The sequence below is a fragment of the Coregonus clupeaformis genome, chromosome 19, assembly GCF_020615455.1.
Source record: "Coregonus clupeaformis isolate EN_2021a chromosome 19, ASM2061545v1, whole genome shotgun sequence".
Taxonomy (NCBI): domain Eukaryota; kingdom Metazoa; phylum Chordata; class Actinopteri; order Salmoniformes; family Salmonidae; genus Coregonus; species Coregonus clupeaformis.
Genome location: NC_059210.1, coordinates 34,388,185 through 34,408,241, shown reverse-complemented (window position 1 = coordinate 34,408,241; position 20,057 = coordinate 34,388,185). Strand labels below are relative to the sequence as shown.

The following is a 20,057-nucleotide window of genomic DNA, read 5'->3' as shown; positions in this document are numbered from 1 at the left end:
AGAGACTTTAATCTCAGCAGTACCATCCAAGTGTAACTTGACTTTGCCTTGGCTACATTTAAATTGAGAATGTGGAATGGGAATAGTACACTGGCCCCATGTAGCTCAGTTGGTAGAGCATGGCGCTTGCAACGCCAGGGTTGTGGGTTCGATTCCCATGGGGGCCAGTATGAAAAATGTATGCACTCACTTAACTGTAAGTCGCTCTGGATAAGAGTGTCTGCTAAATGACTAAAATGTAAAAATGTACATGCTGGAGCTCCTAAAACACCTCTAATCAGTTTAGAAGTCCCTGTCTTGACAAGACTGGCTCCAAGACCTATGTAAAAACTACACAATTGGAAAGACAACTGACCTTGAGTAGTTGTTTTTACATATGCGTCTTGGATACTAAATTGCTCCTGCTGCCATCTTGAAAAGAGAGGTTGTGAACATGGACTTTTTTGCACACGTATATTATGGCTATTCATCACCCCATAGTGTCTGAAATTGTAGCTCGTTGAATTTTTTGGGAGATTTGTGCAGGAAATTTTAAACATGCTAATTTGGGGGATAATGACTTGCATGGGATTTTTGGGACAGAAATGTTAGCATTTGGTGACAGCAGCCAGGTAAACAAAACCAATGCATAGCTTGCCATCTCCTTGTCCAAGGCCTGTTTACAGGGTAAGGAAACAACTATTTAAGTTTGTAATTTGGATGAACTATACCTTTAACATTGAACAAACATGATCCACACAGCAACACAAGCAGTGAGTGACATTTTATGAGCTATCATTCATCAACAGCGGGGTCTATGGGTGTCTGTGTGGAAAAGCCTCTTGAGGAAGAAGAGCTGTAGGTAGCCCACCATGATGATGACCACACTCTGGACCGCAGACCACCAGGTGACGTAGTTGTGGTTGAAGAGGAGAAGGTAATGGTCCGCACCTCTGCTCATGCGAGCGTAGTTGTAGTGCCGCCACATGTGGAATATGTGACCTTGTATCTTGTTGGTACTCTCCTAGAAAAGATTAGTCATAATTGATGAGATGTTTTCTAATAGATCAAAATCTGTTCAAATTGACATTATCAACTATAAGCCATAACAGTGGCTCAGTACACTCAGGTTGTACAACTGATGTAAAATGCATTGGACACAATGGTTGTGATACATTATATTTTTTATGAATTGTCTGCAAAAAAAAATTTTTACACAACGAGTGTGGAGACACCACACGAGTAGTTTAAATATTTCTGTGCAGACAAACACATCAGAAATATCTGTGATATTAATTGTGAAAGTCCAGAACCCTCTAGTGCAGGGACATCATGTACCTCAATGTTGGACAGAGTGTTGTTGAGGACTTTTTCTCCTTCCTGTGTCTCTCGCTGCATCTCCTCAGCGCCCTCATAGTACACGCCGAAGTTGAGAAAGACTCGGACGCCACCAAAGTGGTTCTTATAGTTCCCCAAGCACATCTGATAAAAACCTATAGATTGCAAATGGTTGATTCTCATCAACATGACAATTAACTTAAGAACATAATACAAATGAAAGATCACAGATGTCTGTGACTTTACCTGTCACTTCAGTTTGGAAGTTGATTTGACCAATGGTGTTGTCTGTTGAGGCCATGAGGTCCCCTTCTGGGGAGATGACGGTCACGTAAAGATGGTGGTCGCTGGCTAGCCCTGTCACCCACTGGACCTGCACACACACACATGGAACATTGCACAGCCATGGTTACCTGATGTCCCTTGATAAAATGTGTTATTTATGCACAATGTTTGATCTTGGTAATGCTACTGTTAAACACACACACACACACACACACACACACACACACACACACACACACACACACACACAGGTGCCATTTTATCACAAAATGTATTTTTAGTCTTCCATTCAGTTATCTTAGTTCTACATTGAAGCTAAGCAAAGATAAGAAGATAAGGAGTAAAATGATAAGTCCAAGGTCAGGCAAGACAAGCCAGGTTCCACAAAGGTACTGGGGTATTATTATACGGTAGCTTGTTCCTCTAATCTTCATCAACTAAAAGGTATCTTCAAACAGTATCATTGTAGCACATTTTATTGGCACAATACTGCTCAAGACAGTGCACATCATTTAGCAAAGGCTGGGAGTAGTCCCGAAAAGGGGTTTGAACTAGGGACCTTGTAATTGTCAACCCAACACCAGCTGTTCCCCCTAAAAGATCCTAACCTCTTGATGAGGTCGCTAGATGTTGGGTTAAGATAGTATGGACCTGTAAATGTACTTACCATATATGTTAGGTAGAAGCTCCCACTCTGGTGTGCAAAGTGCCAAAAGCACTCTAGCCCTGAGGCGGGCACCACAATAGCAAAGTCATATCGATCGGACCCTCGGAACAGGTTGTGGTCCTTCAGGCCTAAGCGAGGCTCTGTCTTTTGTCCATCACCCCAGTGCCCCATAAGGAGTATGAGAACAGAGTACCACAGCACAACTTGCATGGTCTGCATTCATACACTCACAAACTCATACTGTTTGGGAGTGGTAGACTAGAGGTAGCTACTTTTTTGTTGAGCCAATTATACAATACTGTATCACGCCCAGGAGAATGATTAACCACGGTTGTGTTCATTAGGCAACAGAAGAAAACTGAGTAAAACAGGGAGGAACTAGCTGGACCTGTCCAAATAAGAAATGCTTATTTTCATTTTACATTGCATAATGTTAAACATAATGAACACACCCCACTTGTGTAAAAAAAAACTGTAACAGTAATGTGCTGCTAACCATCACTGGGTCAGAACACAGAAAAAAACTCAAATCCACACCAAATATATGCAGTGTAATGACATTTGTCAAATGTGTGAGACTTTAATCAATTCCAACATAGATATATAGGGAGCAGTTTCCATTAGTAACACTAACATTAGCAACAGGGTCGGGGTCAATTCGATATTAATTCAGTCAATTCAGGATGAAATGGAATTTAATGCCAGGATTTTATCCGATCAGCGGTAGATCCGCATAATAGCGCACTTGAAGTTCAAAGGTCATTACAGATTGAGCCAACATATGCAGCATTTACCATGAATGCGGTCTCCGCAAATACAGGAACATTGCCTTTAAAAGGTACATAGCCAAAACGGGGCGATCGGATTGAATCCTTAATTCACTTGTTGACTGAATTGTTGTTGACAGAGTTGTTACTGGTTGACTGAATTAAAAGGGAATTCATCCCAACCAGGGCGCATGAGGGCACTGAATAGTAAAACCATCCAGGGACTCAGCAGCGAGGTTTCTCTGGTGCCTCTGTAGTGGGCTTGGTGTTGAAGAGCCTCTTGAGGAAAAAGAGCTGCAGGTAGCCCGCCATGACAATGACCACACTCTGGACCGCAGACCACCAGGTGATGTATTTGGAGTTGGAGAGGAGGAGGTAGTAGTCGGTGCCTCTCCTCATGCGGCCAAAGTTATAATGTCGAAACATGTGGAAGACGTAGCCCTCCACGCGATGGGAAGTCTCCTAAAAGTGGTTTGGAGAGTAGTGTTGTTAAAACGTTATTATTATTTAACACCAACTGACATAATTAATGCCACAGATAGGCCTAATACATTAATTGCGTCATATATTCAGACATATATTACCGTTCAGTCATTGACTAAGTCAAAAATTGTGAAAATGTAAATGCAAAAATTTAATTTTAGCAAGTAGTTACACCTACTCAAGTATTTTAACAGTAAGTTGTAGTTTGTTTGGGCATGTTTACGTTTTAGTAACGTATGATATTGTCACAGGTGTGATAAATGCCCTTATTACTGTGCATGCCCATATGCGCTTAATTGAGAGCATGGTAATTGATTGATTCATTGAGCAATGTGATTTGTTCTCTATGTGATTGGCTCTCTTTATAACCCTTGTTTCCGTTGTTTGAGGTGCGGCTGCCCAGGTGCAGGGCGTTGGTGTTTCTAAAATAAGTATTACTTTGATGGAATGATGACTAAAGTTGTGTTATGGTTTCCCTACACTGAAACAGGTTTTTGTTTGATTTGATTGTTTTGTGTTATATCCTCCCTCCATTTTGTTTGCAAAGCTATCTTGGTTTAGGAAGCTGAAACTGGGAGGGGGGAAATGAACTTGTGAACTGTTACCTGCCTGGTGGTGCAGGCGGATCTATGGTACTGAACTGAGTTTAGTCACAGCCCTTCTCGACCAGGGTGTCACATTTGGCAGTAGTCGGCAGGGTTTGGGACTCAATGAGTGGCAAAATATTGCAACCACTCAGAGCATAAACAGGCGCCCTATGGGCAAAATGTAATAACCATGAATTGTGTTAATAAAAAATAAAAAAACTTTGCGCAGAAATCTAATGGGGGTTTCAAGCTTTTGGGGAGTTCTCAAGCTACTGAATCTGCCGGTTAAATGCGGCCAGGAAATGGTGATGATTCAGAAAGACCTAGCTTGTCCATCAATATCACTAGCTATCAATAGCTAGCGGGGAAAGATCGTCTAGGTAGCGAACTTGATTCTTCGTACATGTACTACTAAAGTTAAAAAGCATCCAATTGGTGTAAACATGGGTGAGTTTTCTTCCATATTTTTTTGCACCAGTCTCGGCGCTATTCCTCTTAAATCCATGTCACATTGAGATTGACTTTATAATTTAAATCGAACCTATGGCCTGACTCATTACCTTATTTATTACAAAGTAAATAGTTATTGCTCTAGTGTCCTCTGGTGCCAATTACATCTATAGTGCCACAAACTTCTCTGGTGCAGCCATCTAAGGCTGCAGTGACTTTATATTCACACAGCTTCTAAGGACATATACATAAGGGGACCTGTTTTGGCTCGTGAGCACCACTTTCAAAACTACTGGCTGAAAGTATACAACAATTCTGGAGCATCACTTTAAGAACCTGTATGGTAGGCAGAGCTCCCCTTGCTGTTCTTTAAACCTCACAATATATGAGACGTGATATCCGACAATACGATTTTGTGTATTTTGTTGTATGTGTATGCTGACCTCAAATTAATTTCCATGTCAATGGACAATAAAGTTATCGTAACATATTGTACTGTACATGCAGTCAAACCCCAAATGGAGCCATTACCACTATGGTGGACAGAGTGTTGTTCAGATCTTTTTGGATTTCCTCCTTCATCTTCTTCTCCTCCTCCTTCTGTTTCTGTTGGTCATCAGAACCGTCATAGTACACCCCAAAGTTGAGGAAGACCTGCATGCTGCCAAATCGGTTGTGGAAGTTGCTCAAGCACATTTGATAGAAACCTAGAATTCAAAAGAAAAAGAAATGACATACTTCCACCACATTTCAAAGGGAAAATGTTTCATGCACCTTGTGTGTGTGTGTGCACGTTCAAAGGAGGAACAATGTACCGGTCTCTTCAGCTATAAAGTTGATTTGACCCGTAGCTTCGTCAATTTTGGACAACAGCAAGCCTTTAGGAGAGTTGACAGTGACGGATAAGTGTCTGTCATTGCCAACACCAGTCACCCACTGGACCTAAACACAGACAGACGGATCTCGTTCACCGTCATATGGGACAACCATGTGCTGCAAACCATATGTTGGGTGCTCTGTAGACTGTCTCAGTAAATGACAATGGCATAAGCCCTGAACAGATGTACTTTTTATCTGAATATTATACAGACTCATTTTAAGCCTTTTAATAAATGTTCAGGCCAAGCGAGGCAGTAATTAGTAGGCATAACTTTACAAGATAAATATGTTGCACAATAAAAATATATATCCTGTTATTGTACTACTAAACTGTGGAATAACATCTTACCATAAAAGTAAAGTAGAAGCGCTCCCCTTGGTGTGCAAAGTGCCAGAAGCACTCCAGTCCGGAGGCACGCAGCACGACAGCAAAGTCATACTGGTCCGCTCCCCAGAACAAGTCCTTGTCCGCTGGTAGGTCAGGATGGGGGTCCGCCAAGGGATTATCCAAACCCTGACTCCCCAAACCCAATAGAGCCAGGAGCACAACTAAGGATACCCCACATAACATGGCTGGTCTTCTTGAAAGGATAAGTTTCTATAGCAATGAGCTGCAGCTAGCTACTGTCTGCCAGTGTGGATGTGTCGTGGCTTGTGGGACAAGAAATGATTAACTACAACCTGTACGTCTGCTTCACTAAAGGTGGGCTCCCGGGTGAAGTTCCCCCAAGGTACAGATCTAGGATCAGCTTCCCATCCCCCAATTATAAACTTAACCAATAGTGGGGGAAGTGCAAAACTGACCCAAGGTCAGCATCTAGGGGCAACTTCAGCCTACTCCCTATGATGGGTGTAGTTGTGTGGTATGGGAAAATCCAGGTCCCTTCACATATGGCGTCGACTCAGCTGGTCCCAGTTCCCTCCCTAGCCGTTCCCCTCAGCCCTAACCCTTTAATGTTTGCGGATCTGGATAGGTATAAGCAGTGTAAAGGTGAAGCTTCCATTATATTGCTTCCACCTTAGAGATCTGCAAACATCAAAGGGCTACAGGAAGGGGAAGGGAGCGAATTGGGACCAGTGCTTCACATATGGCTTTCTGTGTACAGCAAATCATTCACCAGTTCCAAGTGGGATTTTTGAAGTGCTGCATACTGGATTACCACTTATCTTCTATACAGTCAGTAATATTGACAAAGAAATCAGGATTTTAGAGGTCAAAATTAAGTTCATTTAATGGGAGCCCAGAAAGTTTGCATGAAAGGGTTCAAAACACAAGTACATAACATACTGTATAATCTCATAACAGAGCATTTAAAAACAGCTCAGTCTTCATACATTACTTTATCCAGTCCATCACATGTCAAATGAAAAAATATGAAAATGATAATGGTTAATCAGACTTGCTCAGAATTATCTTAAGATCAGCATGGAGAGTATCGCACGAAATGCTTGTAAGGGAAGCACATGCATATACTTTTTTTTGTGTGAAAGCTCACAAGGTTGTGTACAGTACTGTATTTGGTCTTGATAAAGTAAATACCATACAGTATCATGTAAGCATTTGACTGTTTGAGATAATCATTGACTCTGCTGGAGTCATATAGTCCATTACACACACATTACAATTTTAAAAGGTAGACTCTCAGCGTTATGAAATTGCCACAACCAGCACCGCAGATATTGAGATGAGTGTGATGCAAGACTTAGCTCTCACAGTGACACACAGAGTATCTACCTACGACGGCACAAAACAGCAGAAAGGTTTAGCCTCGCACTTCAACGCTCTTAGTTGTTGTGGAAATTGGCCCAATATTGCTGTTTACTTCGTGCAACACTGAGTCTACCTTTTAATTAGAGCACAGTAAAAAAATTATCATAGCATACTTACTTCCTATTAAAATAACCATGATCAGGGATCGATGTTAACTTTTGGCTAATGAATCCAGTTCCTATGTCTTTAAAAATGGTCCACCTCACAGCAAATTTGTCAGACACATTAGTAAAAGTTTATGTGATTGCCTCATGCAGAATCTAAACAGCTGATTCTAGTAGTTCTCTACCATTAATTATTCATATTTCATGCCTCCTTCCCCACCCCAACTCATCTAACTCCTACAAGTGGTAAACACACTTTTTTTGGTATGCAAAAACAACAGGATTCGCCAGCAATATATCCAGCAATATACTGTTTTCATAAAAAAAAGTATGATATGGTTATAGTAGTGGTTAACACCAATTCCTGCACATTGTTTTTCCAGAGGTGCAGCTATCTACTGCCAGGGAAGGACACTTAAGCCTAATTTATACCCTACATACAGATGCAAGAACTACAATTAGCTACGTAAAATGGCAACCCTACATAGTTGCGTAGCCAAAATACGCAGACGTGTGCAGTCCAGCAATTTGTAACTCGATACAAGTACAAGATTGCCATTTTGCGTACCTAATTGAGTTCTTACGTTGCGTATGTACGTGCGGTATAAATTAGGCTTTACTCACTCACCCCCCCCCGCCCCCCCAGAGAGAGGAAGAGCAGAGAACAACAAGTGTCTTTAAAAGGAAGTCAATAACAAAACAGAACAGTCCTCTGAGATAAAGTGGATCCTCCCTTTAGGCGGCAACTTAGGAAATGTTTACTGTGTAGTATGTCGTGTTTCAGTCTGTTTTAGGACTACAGCGCACTTTCATTTGATCGTTAAACAGGTTTTGATAAGTCTCTCGATCCTTTGATTCCCTGCTCCATGTCAGCTACGGAGACGTGATGTTCAGAAGCACCATTGTCCACGCGGTTGTATAGAACTTCACTCTTCCTGGTAGCTGGGTCGTGTTCATTAGGGCACGCGATGGAAAACATTTAGCAAAATAAATCAAAAATGAGCGTTTCTTATTGGACAAGTCCGCATAGCCCCTTTCCTGTTTCAGTCCGTTTTCTTCTGTTTGGTGCCTAAATGAAACTGACCCTTGTGTCAAAGACAATTCCAGAGCCAGGTTCCAAAGATTGTTCCAGACAGTACAGTAGGAAGCTTCTGATAAGGTGAGAGGTCAGACGGAGAACTCGGCGCCGGCTTTCCGAGAGCGAGTGGTGAGTAGCCGGCGCAGACGGAGACCGGCAAATGGGTTGATCCACAGCAGTGATGGCTGGCCCCCAAACACGCTCCTCATGCCCTCCCAGCGAACCTGCCTCTCCCACGTGGGCTTCTCGTTCTTCAGACGCTCAATCTCCTAGACACACACACACATAGGGGGTAAACGGCAATGCAAGGTGAGAATTCAATAAAAGTTTAGCTAATGATCAAATAACCACAATGGTAAATTAGCCTGTCATTGGTCACTAGTCTCATCAACATCACCACTAAGTTTCTTCTTTCTCACATTATCAACAGTTTTCTGAAGGAGGCTGATGTCTCATTTGTAAATAGGCCCCATTTCCCTCCTGATTCTATTGACAATGGGACTTCACTACCATGGCCATGTGCTTGTTCAGAGGGGCAGGACATTTGGAAACAAATCCTAATCATGCAGAATAGAGAATCTTATCCATTCTACATTGTTGATAGAAATGGTCAATGTAGAATGGCGTTGTGTAATGCCTTTCTTTGCCCTGCATGTCTATCTATGGTGTGTCTATGTGGTTTGGCACCTCACCGTCTTGTTGCAGATGGAGTGGACCTGAGAATGTAATGTATAACATGGAAACAATCCTTAATCATGCACAGTCCTCTATCTAATCTACATTGTATATCTAAGGTCGTGGGTTCAATTCCCACAAGAATCACATAACACAAATTGTGCTGAAAAAATGGTCTGCTAAGTGGCATATACTGTTATATTAATCTCCTCACCGTCTCATCGTTGCAGATGGAGTGGACCTGAGTGCCAAACATGACAGCTGTGAAGCTGAGAAAGAGGAGGCCCTCAAGGCAGAGGAAGATCATCAGCATCACCGTCACCGGAGGTGAAAAGTCACTGCACTCTGGAGGGGCAGAAACATCATCCAGGATAATGACAAACACTGACCTCAATGTAGTTATATTTGAAGCTGCAATCCTGAATTTGAAAATCAACAAACGGCTGCCGCGCCACTTGGTTTGGTATAAAGCTGAGGGATGGGGCAAGAGAAATGTAACCCCTCTCAAATTCATAGATGGAGCTATGGGTGCAAAGAATGATAGTCCACAAGATTAAAATGATCGCTTTAAGCATATTTTGAAGCTGTAACCTTTTCTTAACAAATTTCTTCACATTTTATTTTGTTACAAAGTACGATTAAAGTGGATCTAATTGCAATTTTTTTGTCAACGATCTAGACAAAACACTATGTAATGTCAAAGTGGAAGAAACTTTTATGTGTGTATATATATATATATATATATATATATATATATATATATATATATATGTGTGTATATACAGTGGGGGAAAAAAGTATTTAGTCAGCCACCAATTGTGCAAGTTCTCCTACTTAAAAAGATGAGAGAGGCCTGTAATTTTCATCATAGGTACACGTCAACTATGACAGACAAATTGAGATTTTTTTCCTCTAGAAAATCACATTGTAGGATTTTTAATGAATTGATTTGCAAATTATGGTGGAAAATAAGTATTTGGTCACCTACAAACAAGCAAGATTTCTGGCTCTCACAGACCTGTAACTTCTTCTTTAAGAGGCTCCTCTGTCCTCCACTCGTTACCTGTATTAATGGCACCTGTTTGAACTTGTTATCAGTATAAAAGACACCTGTCCACAACCTCAAACAGTCACACTCCAAACTCCACTATGGCCAAGACCAAAGAGCTGTCAAAGGACACCAGAAACAAAATTGTAGACCTGCACAAGGCTGAGAAGACTGAATCTGCAATAGGTAAGCAGCTTGGTTTGAAGAAATCAACTGTGGGAGCAATTATTAGGAAATGGAAGACATACAAGACCACTGATAATCTCCCTCGATCTGGGGCTCCACGCATGATCTCACCCCGTGGGGTTAAAATGATCACAAGAACGGTGAGCAAAAATCCCAGAACCACACGGGGGGACCTAGTGAATGACCTGCAGAGAGCTGGGACCAAAGTAACAAAGCCTACCATCAGTAACACACTACGCCGCCAGGGACTCAAATCCTGCAGTGCCAGACGTGTCCCCCTGCTTAAGCCAGTACATGTCCAGGCCCGTCTGAAGTTTGCTAGAGTGCATTTGGATGATCCAGAAGAGGATTGGGAGAATGTCATATGGTCAGATGAAACCAAAATAGAACTTTTTGGACTTTTTGGATAAAGAATGCTGAGTTGCATCCAAAGAACACCATACCTACTGTGAAGCATGGGGGTGGAAACATCATGCTTTGGGGCTGTTTTTCTGCAAAGGGACCAGGACGACTGATCCGTGTAAAGGAAAGAATGAATGGGGCCATGTATCGTGAGATTTTGAGTGAAAACCTCCTTCCATCAGCAAGGGTATTGAAGATGAAATGTGGCTGGGTCTTTCAGCATGACAATGATCCCAAACACACCGCCCGGGCAACGAAGGAGTGGCTTCGTAAGAAGCATTTCAAGGTCCTGGAGTGGCCTAGCCAGTCTCCAGATCTCAAACCCATAGAAAATCTTTGGAGGGAGTTGAAAGTCTGTGTTGCCCAGCGACAGCCCAAAAACATCACTACTCTAGAGGAGATCTGCATGGAGGAATGGGCCAAAATACCAGCAACAGTGTGTGAAACCTTGTGAAGACTTACAGAAAACGTTTGACCTGTGTCATTGCCAACAAAGGGTATATAAAAGTATTGAGAAACTTTTGTTATTGACCAAATACTTATTTTCCACCATCATTTGCAAATAAATTCATTAAAAATCCTACAATGTGATTTTCCTTCGTAGGTGGTTTGAAATCAGATACAAACCTGATTCCTGGCCATGCGACTTGTGTCTAAACGGTCAAATCTGATTTATTTGCCCTCAAGAACATGTGGTAGCTAACTAGCTTGTTAATTGTTTACAAACAAATAAGGGTGGCAGGTAGCTTAGTGGGTAAGAGCGTTGTGCCAGTAACCGAAAGGTCGCTGGTTCTAATCCCCGGGCCGACTAGGTGAAAAATCTGTCGATGTGCCCTTAAGCAAGGCACTTAACCCTAAAAATGCTCCTGTAAGTCGCTCTGGATAAGAGCGTCTGCTAAATGACTAAATAAAAAAAATAAAAAAACACACAAAAAAATTAGTGAATGTGCTACAAACCTAAACAGCTATACCTAGCTAGCTAGCTGACTGCCGTGTCTAGCCAAAAAGGACTCGTTTTGAAAGTTGGATCATATTATCTATTGAGGTTTTTCTTACACTATCATTTTGAACATTCAAAGCAACTAATACATGTCCATGGCAGGCACTGTTGTTACCTTAGCTTGCTACATAACTTCTGAGTGATAGGAAGCACGAGCACCACCACCAATCAACTTACACTATTGCGCACACACTCATCGTTACTATGAAAACTAGCGTAGCCATGTCAGCAAATTAATGCTGTCTGAACACACACAAATCCGATTTGGTCACTTGTAACTTGCTGTTTGGACAGTAAGTATTCCAAAACAGATTTGAAAAACAAAACTGATTTGAGCATCAAGGCCTGCAGTGTGAACAAGGCTTAAGAGCTTTGCACACCTGGATTGTGCAATACTTGCCCATTATTCTTTTCAAAATGATTCAAACTCTGTAAAGTTGGTTGTTGATCATTGCTAGACAGCCATTTTCAAGTCTTGCAGTTAAGTCAAAACTGTAACTAGACCACTCAGGAAAATTATTTTACCCTTCTTTGCGAGGCATTGGAAAAGCTCCCTGTTCTTTGTGGTTGAATCTGTGCTTGAAATTCACTACTCGACTGAGGGTCCTTACATATAATAGTGTGTGTGGTATACAGAGATGAGGTAGTCATTCAAAAATCATGTTAAACCCTATTATTGGACACAGAGTGAGTCCATGCAACTTTTTGTGTGATTTGTTAAGCAAATGTGTGCTCCTGAACTTATTTAGGCCTGCCATAAGAAAGGGGTTGAATACTTGTATACCCATTACATTTGTTATTTATTTTTTATTAATTTGTAAACATTCATATAATTTTCTTTTAACTTTGACATTATGGTGTATTTTGTATAGATCAGTGACAAAATAATCACAATTAAATCAATTTCAATCCCACTTTTTTATGCAACAAAATGTAAAAAAATCCAAGGGGGGTGAATACTTATGATGGGTACTGTATTTTGGCAAGGAAAATCCCAGATTGTGTCTTTAAACAGGGCACATTGAAGTCAATGTAGTTGTATTTAACAGGAACAGTATATTTAGACGACTCATCATACTGTATAATGATACTCACCACTCCACTGGACCTTGACACAGGTTACGAACTGGTACCCACTCAGGGCGAGAGCGTGGGTGGAGATCATCGCTATATACATCTGAAAAAACAAAAGGAATTAAGACCAAACTAGTATTGATGGTAAAACATTCATTGCAATTCATTGTGCATTGACAATGACCATAGGCATAAAGATACAACAAAAGCACCCTGATGACCACCTATCCTTATAATAAATTGTATTTCTATCTGGCGAGAGTTAAAAAGCACAGCAGCACCAATGTTTCCTTGTGGCAATCAGTGAACAGGGACTGGGTGGTTTACAGGCTTTTATGATAAGCAAGGTGAGAAGATGCCACAAATAAAGATGACAGTTAGCCTAATAGTTCTGTCAAACCCATTGCTTCCATGCAAAACTACACAAAAGTACAAAATAGGGATGTCAGTCGCTAAAAAATAAAAATACTTTTCTTTCCTCTTTTAGTTGATTAATTGGACCGATGTACTATAAATGCATTTCAGTATTTCCAGTATTGTGCACCTGAACTTCAACAAGGTGGAACTGAGATGGAACTCACAGTGAAGAGGACAAAGAAGCGCTGGTTGTTCTCTCCGACACAGTTGTTTACCCAGGGACAGTGGTGATCCATCTTACGGATGCAGCGCTTACAAATACTACAGGAGAGGGGAACAAAACCATGGTCGTGTTCATAAGGCAGCAAACGGAAGAAAATGGACTGAAACTGACAGGGACTACTTGGACTGCTCCAATAAGAAATGTTCCTTTTTATTTTCCATTGCAAAAGTTTTACCACAGTGTGGACTAATGAACAGGACCCAGCATATAGGCCTAAATAGGGCATTTTGCCTAGTTACTCGACCTGGAAAAACCCCTGGCCCTAGATAGTATAAAGCATAATACATGAAAGCACACAATGCATTTCCTCCTCACCTGCAGTGGTGGGCTCGCTCAGGTTTGATGCTGCAGCATTTGGGACACTTATAGATTACTTCTCCTGGTTTCAGATTCAGGCTCTCCATGTATTTCTTGGTGGCGTTGCCTTTGGGCACAGCTCCCTAAAAACAGACACACGGTTGGACAGAATGGACACAGTCAGACTGACAGGAGAACATGTTTGGACAGACTCATTCAAAATTTCAAGGAAACTCCTCGTAGGTCAGTTCTTTCATTGCTAATAGGACAACACGTGGTTCCTATAATGTGCCCATGAGCATCAGTCTGCTCTATATATATGACATTCTGACTGCTTATTTTACAGCTTGTATGGTCCGTGTTGCCCTCCATTCAAAGTCACTCCCTTTTTCAAGTCACCCAACATTAAAATGCATCCTAATTTCTTTGTTACGGTGGGCCCTAATGAGCACAACCCTGCAGTGGTCAGTTCACTCACCGGGTCGGTGAGCATGGTGCGCAGGTGCGAGGTGAGTGCCAGCACGGCCAGGCAGTTGAAGACCACGCCGTTGACCACAGCGTACCAGAAGCTCTTGGAGGGCAGCAGCATGACAAAGGTGACCACAAAGTCGGCGTAGAGCACCAGGAACCAGGTGATGAAGGCACAGACCATGCCACAGCCGTCCTGGATGAACCACACCCGCGCCGACTCCCCTGCTGCGGAACCTGCTGCAGCCTCCTCCCTGTCCAGCAGGGGGTGGTGTTGCTCTACATCTCGCAGCCGGTGACCTGAAGACATGCTGCCCTGCAGGGAGAGACAGAAAAAGGGAATATGAAAGGACAAAAATAAAAATATAGTATTTGTTAAAATAAGTACATTTGGTCTAATTGTGGGCATAGGCTATTAAGCCCTACTTCGTGCCCATTGACTAATTAGGCGTACTTTGTACTCACTTTTTGTTAGTGTCCTTTAGAGTGCCATTGTGTCCAATCTTCAGCACTACTGAGGAGAGCATCCAGGGCCTGACTTCTCAGGCCACATAGTTGAAAGTGAAACAGCCTTGCTATAACAGGGGCGTATTCATTACGGAAACCATTTACAGTTTAAGAATCAAAAGGATGCAAACGTTATGTTTTGCAACGAAAACTAGCGTTTCTATTAGATAGATTCAGGTAGGTCCCAGCCTGTTTATGGAACCTTTCCAATAGAAACGCACATTTTTGTTCGTTTTGCAACTGTTTGGTGTAATGATTACGGTCCAAGAGTTCCAACAATCCAAATCTATAAATCAGAGGTCAACATATGATCCTTATCCAGTAACAATGTGGTGTGCACAACAGAGGGAATACCATTTGCACATCCCTTTTAAACAGAAAACTTTGAGAATATGGCATTATGCAGCTTGCAAGCAACATCGCTAGCTAGCTAACGTAAACACATCAAAAGACAGCGAGCTAGCTATTAGCATTGCTAACCCTCCGTGATGGTTGATGTTAATAGGTTGTACACCAGCAAAGTTCATGCAACTACTTACGAAACAAACGATTGACATCCGACAGTAGTAAGTCAGTGGTGTCAAACTTATTTTGTCTTTGACTGAGAAACGTTAGCTAGCTAACGTTAGCTAGGTAGCACTTCTAGCCAGCTGTCGGCTAACAGTTACAACTGTCTAACGTTAGTGAGCATCTGCAGGCATTCGCTACCATTATTAACGTTAAATATTAGGTAACTTCATTCTTACCCTCACACAGTTTACAGGTTTCCTTCTGATGGAATAAGGCTTCAATTTCATTCATGACAGAGTCCCACTCAAGGCAAGTAGCTAGGCTAACGTTAGCTAGAGCTAGCTACACAACAATGTTTGGGAAGGTGCATTTCCGGTGTGGTATAATGTTTTGAGAACTGTCAAATTTTGTAATGATCAGATTAGTATTTTTTATTTTTTATTATTTTTAATCATTTGGTTACTTATTTATTTGAATAAATCAGAAGTTATTGTGCAACGGGTAAAAATTAGCTCTTTGTAATGACAGAAATTAAGTAAAGAGACTGCTCAGTTGACCTACCTGTGTACCATAGGGTTTGGCCCCTGCAGCGGGGTGGGGTACGGGGACCCAGGCAATACTAAACAAGGTGCCATAAAATCATGAATAAAGAACATTTGACATTTTGGAGGATCATTCCTGTAAGAATGGGAGAATGCATAAAGCAATAACACGTTTGAAACAGGCGTTGAAATAGTTCTAACATACATTCACAAAATTTAATTACAACATCTGGGACTTTAATTCAGTCATTCCTTTGTTATGGAGAACTAGTTCTAAAAACATGAAGTGATAATATTGTGTGAAAAAATCTGTTTCAGGCCAATACCTTGACTCTATATGCATTTTTCTAGTCAATAGACTCCTTATCACTGAATCTGATTGTGGGTCGAAACCTGTTTGGGCTCTGCTTTTGTTACGGTCAGGGGGATTGGTATAGCATACCTTGTTCACTGCCTGTAATTATTATAATCTTACATGATGTATGCTCTGGCAGATGTTTTTCATCGAAGGACAAGATTAATGTCCTAACGCCATGACTAATGTACTGCATGTATTGTAGCCTAATGTTCTTATAAATGGTTAAACAAATATGTGGCATTTCCTGTCTGATATGTTCTAGTTCATGTGTTCCCAAATTAGTGTACTCCCAAACAAATGCAATATGGTGTAATTGCAGACCGCAATTCGGGGCGTTTCTTGATGTCGTCATTCCTTGATATCAGGAAATGCCCATTGGTGCCTGCCATTGGTCAGTTCCGGTGTTTTGAGAGTGATGGTTTCTCGACACTGATGATTTTTGTGCATCGCCCCTAATTGCGGTCTGCAGTTACATCCTTCTCAACTAATGTGCTAACTTGGTTTGAAAAAATCTGACCTGGGTTCAAATACTATTTGAAATAATTTCACAGCTGGGCTAGATTGAGCTTGCCTGGTGCAATGGAACCAATAGAATAGTATTCCCATCTGGGACTCCAGGCAGGCTTAGGCAAACGCTAAAAGTATTAGAACATTTTTAAATAGTACTTCAACCCAGATCTGTTCAAAATATGTAAATCACAGGAGGTTGGTGGCACCTTAATTGGGGAGGACGGGCTTATGGTAATGGCTGGAATGGTTTCCATGTGTTTGATGCCATTCCATTTACGCCGTTCCGTCCATTATTATGAGCCGTCCTCACCTCAGCAGCCTCAACTGAATTGTCAATGAGTAATAAACTTATTTCCAGCAGGAACTTCATTTCATCCACCTTATTCTTTTCTGGAAAGTCAGTTACATTTTACATTTACATTTACGTCATTTAGCAGACGCTCTTATCCAGAGCGACTTACAAATAGGTGCATTCGCCTTATAGCCAGTGGGATAACCACTTTACAAAGTTTTTTTTTTTTTTTTTTTGGGGGTTGGAGTAAAGGGGGGTGGGGGTAGAAGGATTACTTTATCCTATCCCAGGTATTCCTTAAAGAGGTGGGGTTTCAAATGTCTCCGGAAGGTGGTGAGTGACTCCGCTGTCCTGGCGTCGTGAGGGAGCTTGTTCCACCATTGGGGTGCCAGAGCAGCGAACAGTTTTGACTGGGCTGAGCGGGAACTATGCTTCCGCAGAGGTAGGGGAGCCAGCAGGCCAGAGGTGGATGAACGCAGTGCCCTCGTTTGGGTGTAGGGACTGATCAGAGCCTGAAGGTACGGAGGTGCCGTTCCCCTCACAGCTCCGTAGGCAAGCACCATGGTCTTGTAGCAGATGCGAGCTTCAACTGGAAGCCAGTGGAGTGTGCGGAGGAGCGGGGTGACGTGAGAGAACTTGGGAAGGTTGAACACCAGACGGGCTGCGGTATTCTGGATGAGTTGTAGGGGTTTAATGGCACAGGCAGGGAGCCCAGCCATCAGCGAGTTGCAGTAATCCAGACGGGAGATGACAAGTGCCTGGATTAGGACCTGTGCCGCTTCCTGTGTAAGGCAGGGTCGTACTCTCCGAATGTTGTAGAGCATGAACCTACAGGATCGGGTCACCGCCTTGATGTTAGCGGAGAATGACAGGGTGTTGTCCAGGGTCACGCCAAGGCTCTTCGCACTCTGGGAGGAGGACACAACAGAGTTGTCAACTGTGATGGCGAGATCATGAAACGGGCAGTCCTTCCCCGGGAGGAAGAGCAGCTCCGTCTTGCCGAGGTTCAGCTTGAGGTGGTGATCCGTCATCCATACTGATATGTCTGCCAGACATGCAGAGATGCGATTCGCCACCTGGTTATCAGAAGGGGGAAAGGAGAAGATTAGTTGTGTGTCGTCAGCGTAGCAATGATAGGAGAGGCCATGTGAGGATATGACAGTGCCAAGTTACTCAAAAGGTCATGAATCATTAAAGTTGGAAAATTAATTGCTGTTCGTGGTCCTTTCTGATTTGTTGGCCTTGATAACAACTAGTGTGCCACAGGCCCAAAATAAATCCTGATAAAATTGTAATAATTTCATAACATAATGGCATGTGGTGACCACGCTGTTCTGTGTCAAAGGCCCAACTATGTTGACTGACTAAAATCACAGTCTCTATCAGTCACGTCTCTATCTGAATGTCCCATAATAAGTACAAAATGTTATTCACCCCCTTTCTCTTGCGTTCTCTTTTCCTTAGCCTCGTTCCAATAAACTGGTAAAGGTCCCGCACAGTCAAAATCATGTTTTTCATCAAATTTGATAATATTTGGATGAAACCAGATCAAAGTAGGATGACCAAAGAATGAAAAATGACTTGAATTCAGGAGGCAGGATTTTAAGGGCTTTATGTGACATCACATTAAGCCTCTCATTTTAATTCACCAATGGTAACGTCTTATTCTCGTACATAATTTAAATATGTACTGTCTTGTAACCAACAGAGCAGAAGGTGTGTTCACAGAGGGGCGCGGTTTACATAGCTAGGTAGCTAGTCTACTGGCTCCAAAATTTGACTGCATCATATCAGCAACTCCCCAAATACAGCTGTGCCAAGCTTGTAGCGTCAAACCCAAGAAGACTCGAGGCTGTAATCGCTGCCAAAGGTGCTTCAACAAAGTACTGAGTAAAGGGTCTGAATACTTATGTAAATGTTATTTCAGTTTTTTATTTGTAATACATTTGCAAAACTTTAAAAGTCAAGGGGTCTGAATACTTTCCGAATGCACTGTAGTACCCAGACCTCATCCTGTCCAATATTTACTGAAATAGTCCAATATTAAAACATGGCTGACAATTCCATTTGGGCAAGCTAGCTAATTTAAACAGCCAACATTTTGTCTATATTGATGCTTTTACAATAACTATACAGTTGCATAAACCAACACAAATAATTTGTGAAACTATGATGTGATGTGGATTTTGCATGCAATTTCAATGTTGTTTGAGTTGCTTTGCGTATCAGCAAATTTGCTTGAGATGACCTCACTGCAACACTGCGTCCATGTTGTTCGTTGACATAGCTGTTTCAAAGAACTGTCAGTCAAGGTAAGTTCCCCGCCCACTCAGCTATTAGCTCCCCGCCCACTCAGCCTGTCTTTTCAGACTTCCTGATAGTTAGACATGAGAGAAAAAATAAATTCTCTCAAATTCTGAGCATTTTTATTGGGAAATAATATTATGGGTGATGTTTTGGTCACTCAAAGGGCTATTTTACATGGGAATCAGGTTGACTGTGCGGGACCTTTAAACCATAATAATAATCAATCAATGCAGATAAAGTAAATCTCCAAGAGTTTATTGTGATTGTCTCCAAGAGCTTGTTGTTTTTATAAAGTAAAGATGGATGGTGGATTGATTGGGTCAAGGTTTTTTCACAAAACACACAGGAACATGAGGACTTAACAAGCATTTCGCTACACCCACAATAACATCTGTTAAATTTGTGTGTGACCAATACAATTTGATTTGATTTGGATGGCTGAAGAAGCACAATTACATTACAGTAAGTAGTCACAGTGGAAGATAGATGGCAGTAAAACGCTTCTCAAAATCTCCCTTGCAAGCTGCCTCCCCTCACGCTTCAGTGTCAGATAGCTACATAAAACAAAGCAGCACCACAATTCCAATGGCTCCTAACCCAAACCTTCTGAGAACTGTCAAACAAAAAGGCAGCATTTACACATGCAGCCCAATTCTAATATTTGTTTTACATTAATTGGTTCTTTGACTAATCACATCAGATCTTTTCACATCAGATATTTTTTAGAGCTGATCTGATTGGTCAACAATTAGTGAAAAAAGTATCAGAATTGGGCTGCCTGTGTAAACGCAGCCTAATTGACATCGCCACTCTCCAAAGAGCAGGGTCATCACAGTCAGTTTACCATGATTTC

At 41.8% G+C, this 20,057-nt stretch overlaps 3 protein-coding genes across 5 annotated transcripts; all 3 read right to left on the bottom strand.

Annotated features, from left to right (window-relative positions):
• Nucleotides 1-781: 781 nt before the first annotated feature.
• LOC121531202 (transmembrane emp24 domain-containing protein 6-like) lies at nucleotides 782-2,440 on the bottom strand. The gene is made up of 4 exons (XM_041836465.1): nucleotides 2,270-2,440; nucleotides 1,564-1,690; nucleotides 1,318-1,472; nucleotides 782-1,003 (listed from the first exon to the last, which is right to left on the bottom strand). The coding sequence occupies exons 1-4, from the start codon at nucleotides 2,438-2,440 to the stop codon at nucleotides 782-784; spliced, it is 675 nt and encodes a 224-aa protein (XP_041692399.1).
• Nucleotides 2,441-2,798: 358 nt separating this feature from the next.
• Nucleotides 2,799-6,112, bottom strand: LOC121531383 (transmembrane emp24 domain-containing protein 6-like). The gene is made up of 4 exons (XM_041836621.2): nucleotides 5,785-6,112; nucleotides 5,372-5,498; nucleotides 5,088-5,263; nucleotides 2,799-3,498 (listed from the first exon to the last, which is right to left on the bottom strand). The coding sequence occupies exons 1-4, from the start codon at nucleotides 6,004-6,006 to the stop codon at nucleotides 3,262-3,264; spliced, it is 762 nt and encodes a 253-aa protein (XP_041692555.1). The 5' UTR covers nucleotides 6,007-6,112; the 3' UTR covers nucleotides 2,799-3,261.
• Nucleotides 6,113-6,649: 537 nt separating this feature from the next.
• Nucleotides 6,650-15,577, bottom strand: LOC121532064 (palmitoyltransferase ZDHHC7). Of its 3 annotated transcripts, none has more exons than XM_041837729.2 (9): nucleotides 15,432-15,577; nucleotides 14,644-14,753; nucleotides 14,189-14,494; nucleotides 13,729-13,853; nucleotides 13,355-13,451; nucleotides 12,795-12,876; nucleotides 9,278-9,408; nucleotides 9,081-9,104; nucleotides 6,650-8,657 (listed from the first exon to the last, which is right to left on the bottom strand). In XM_041837729.2, the coding sequence occupies exons 3-9, from the start codon at nucleotides 14,486-14,488 to the stop codon at nucleotides 8,478-8,480; spliced, it is 939 nt and encodes a 312-aa protein (XP_041693663.1). In that variant the 5' UTR covers nucleotides 14,489-14,494; nucleotides 14,644-14,753; nucleotides 15,432-15,577; the 3' UTR covers nucleotides 6,650-8,477. The 3 variants fall into 3 exon arrangements, with proteins under 3 accessions (XP_041693663.1, XP_041693664.1, XP_041693666.1); XM_041837730.2 differs by having other exon boundaries at nucleotides 14,644-14,749; XM_041837732.2 differs by lacking the exon at nucleotides 9,081-9,104.
• Nucleotides 15,578-20,057: the final 4,480 nt, after the last annotated feature.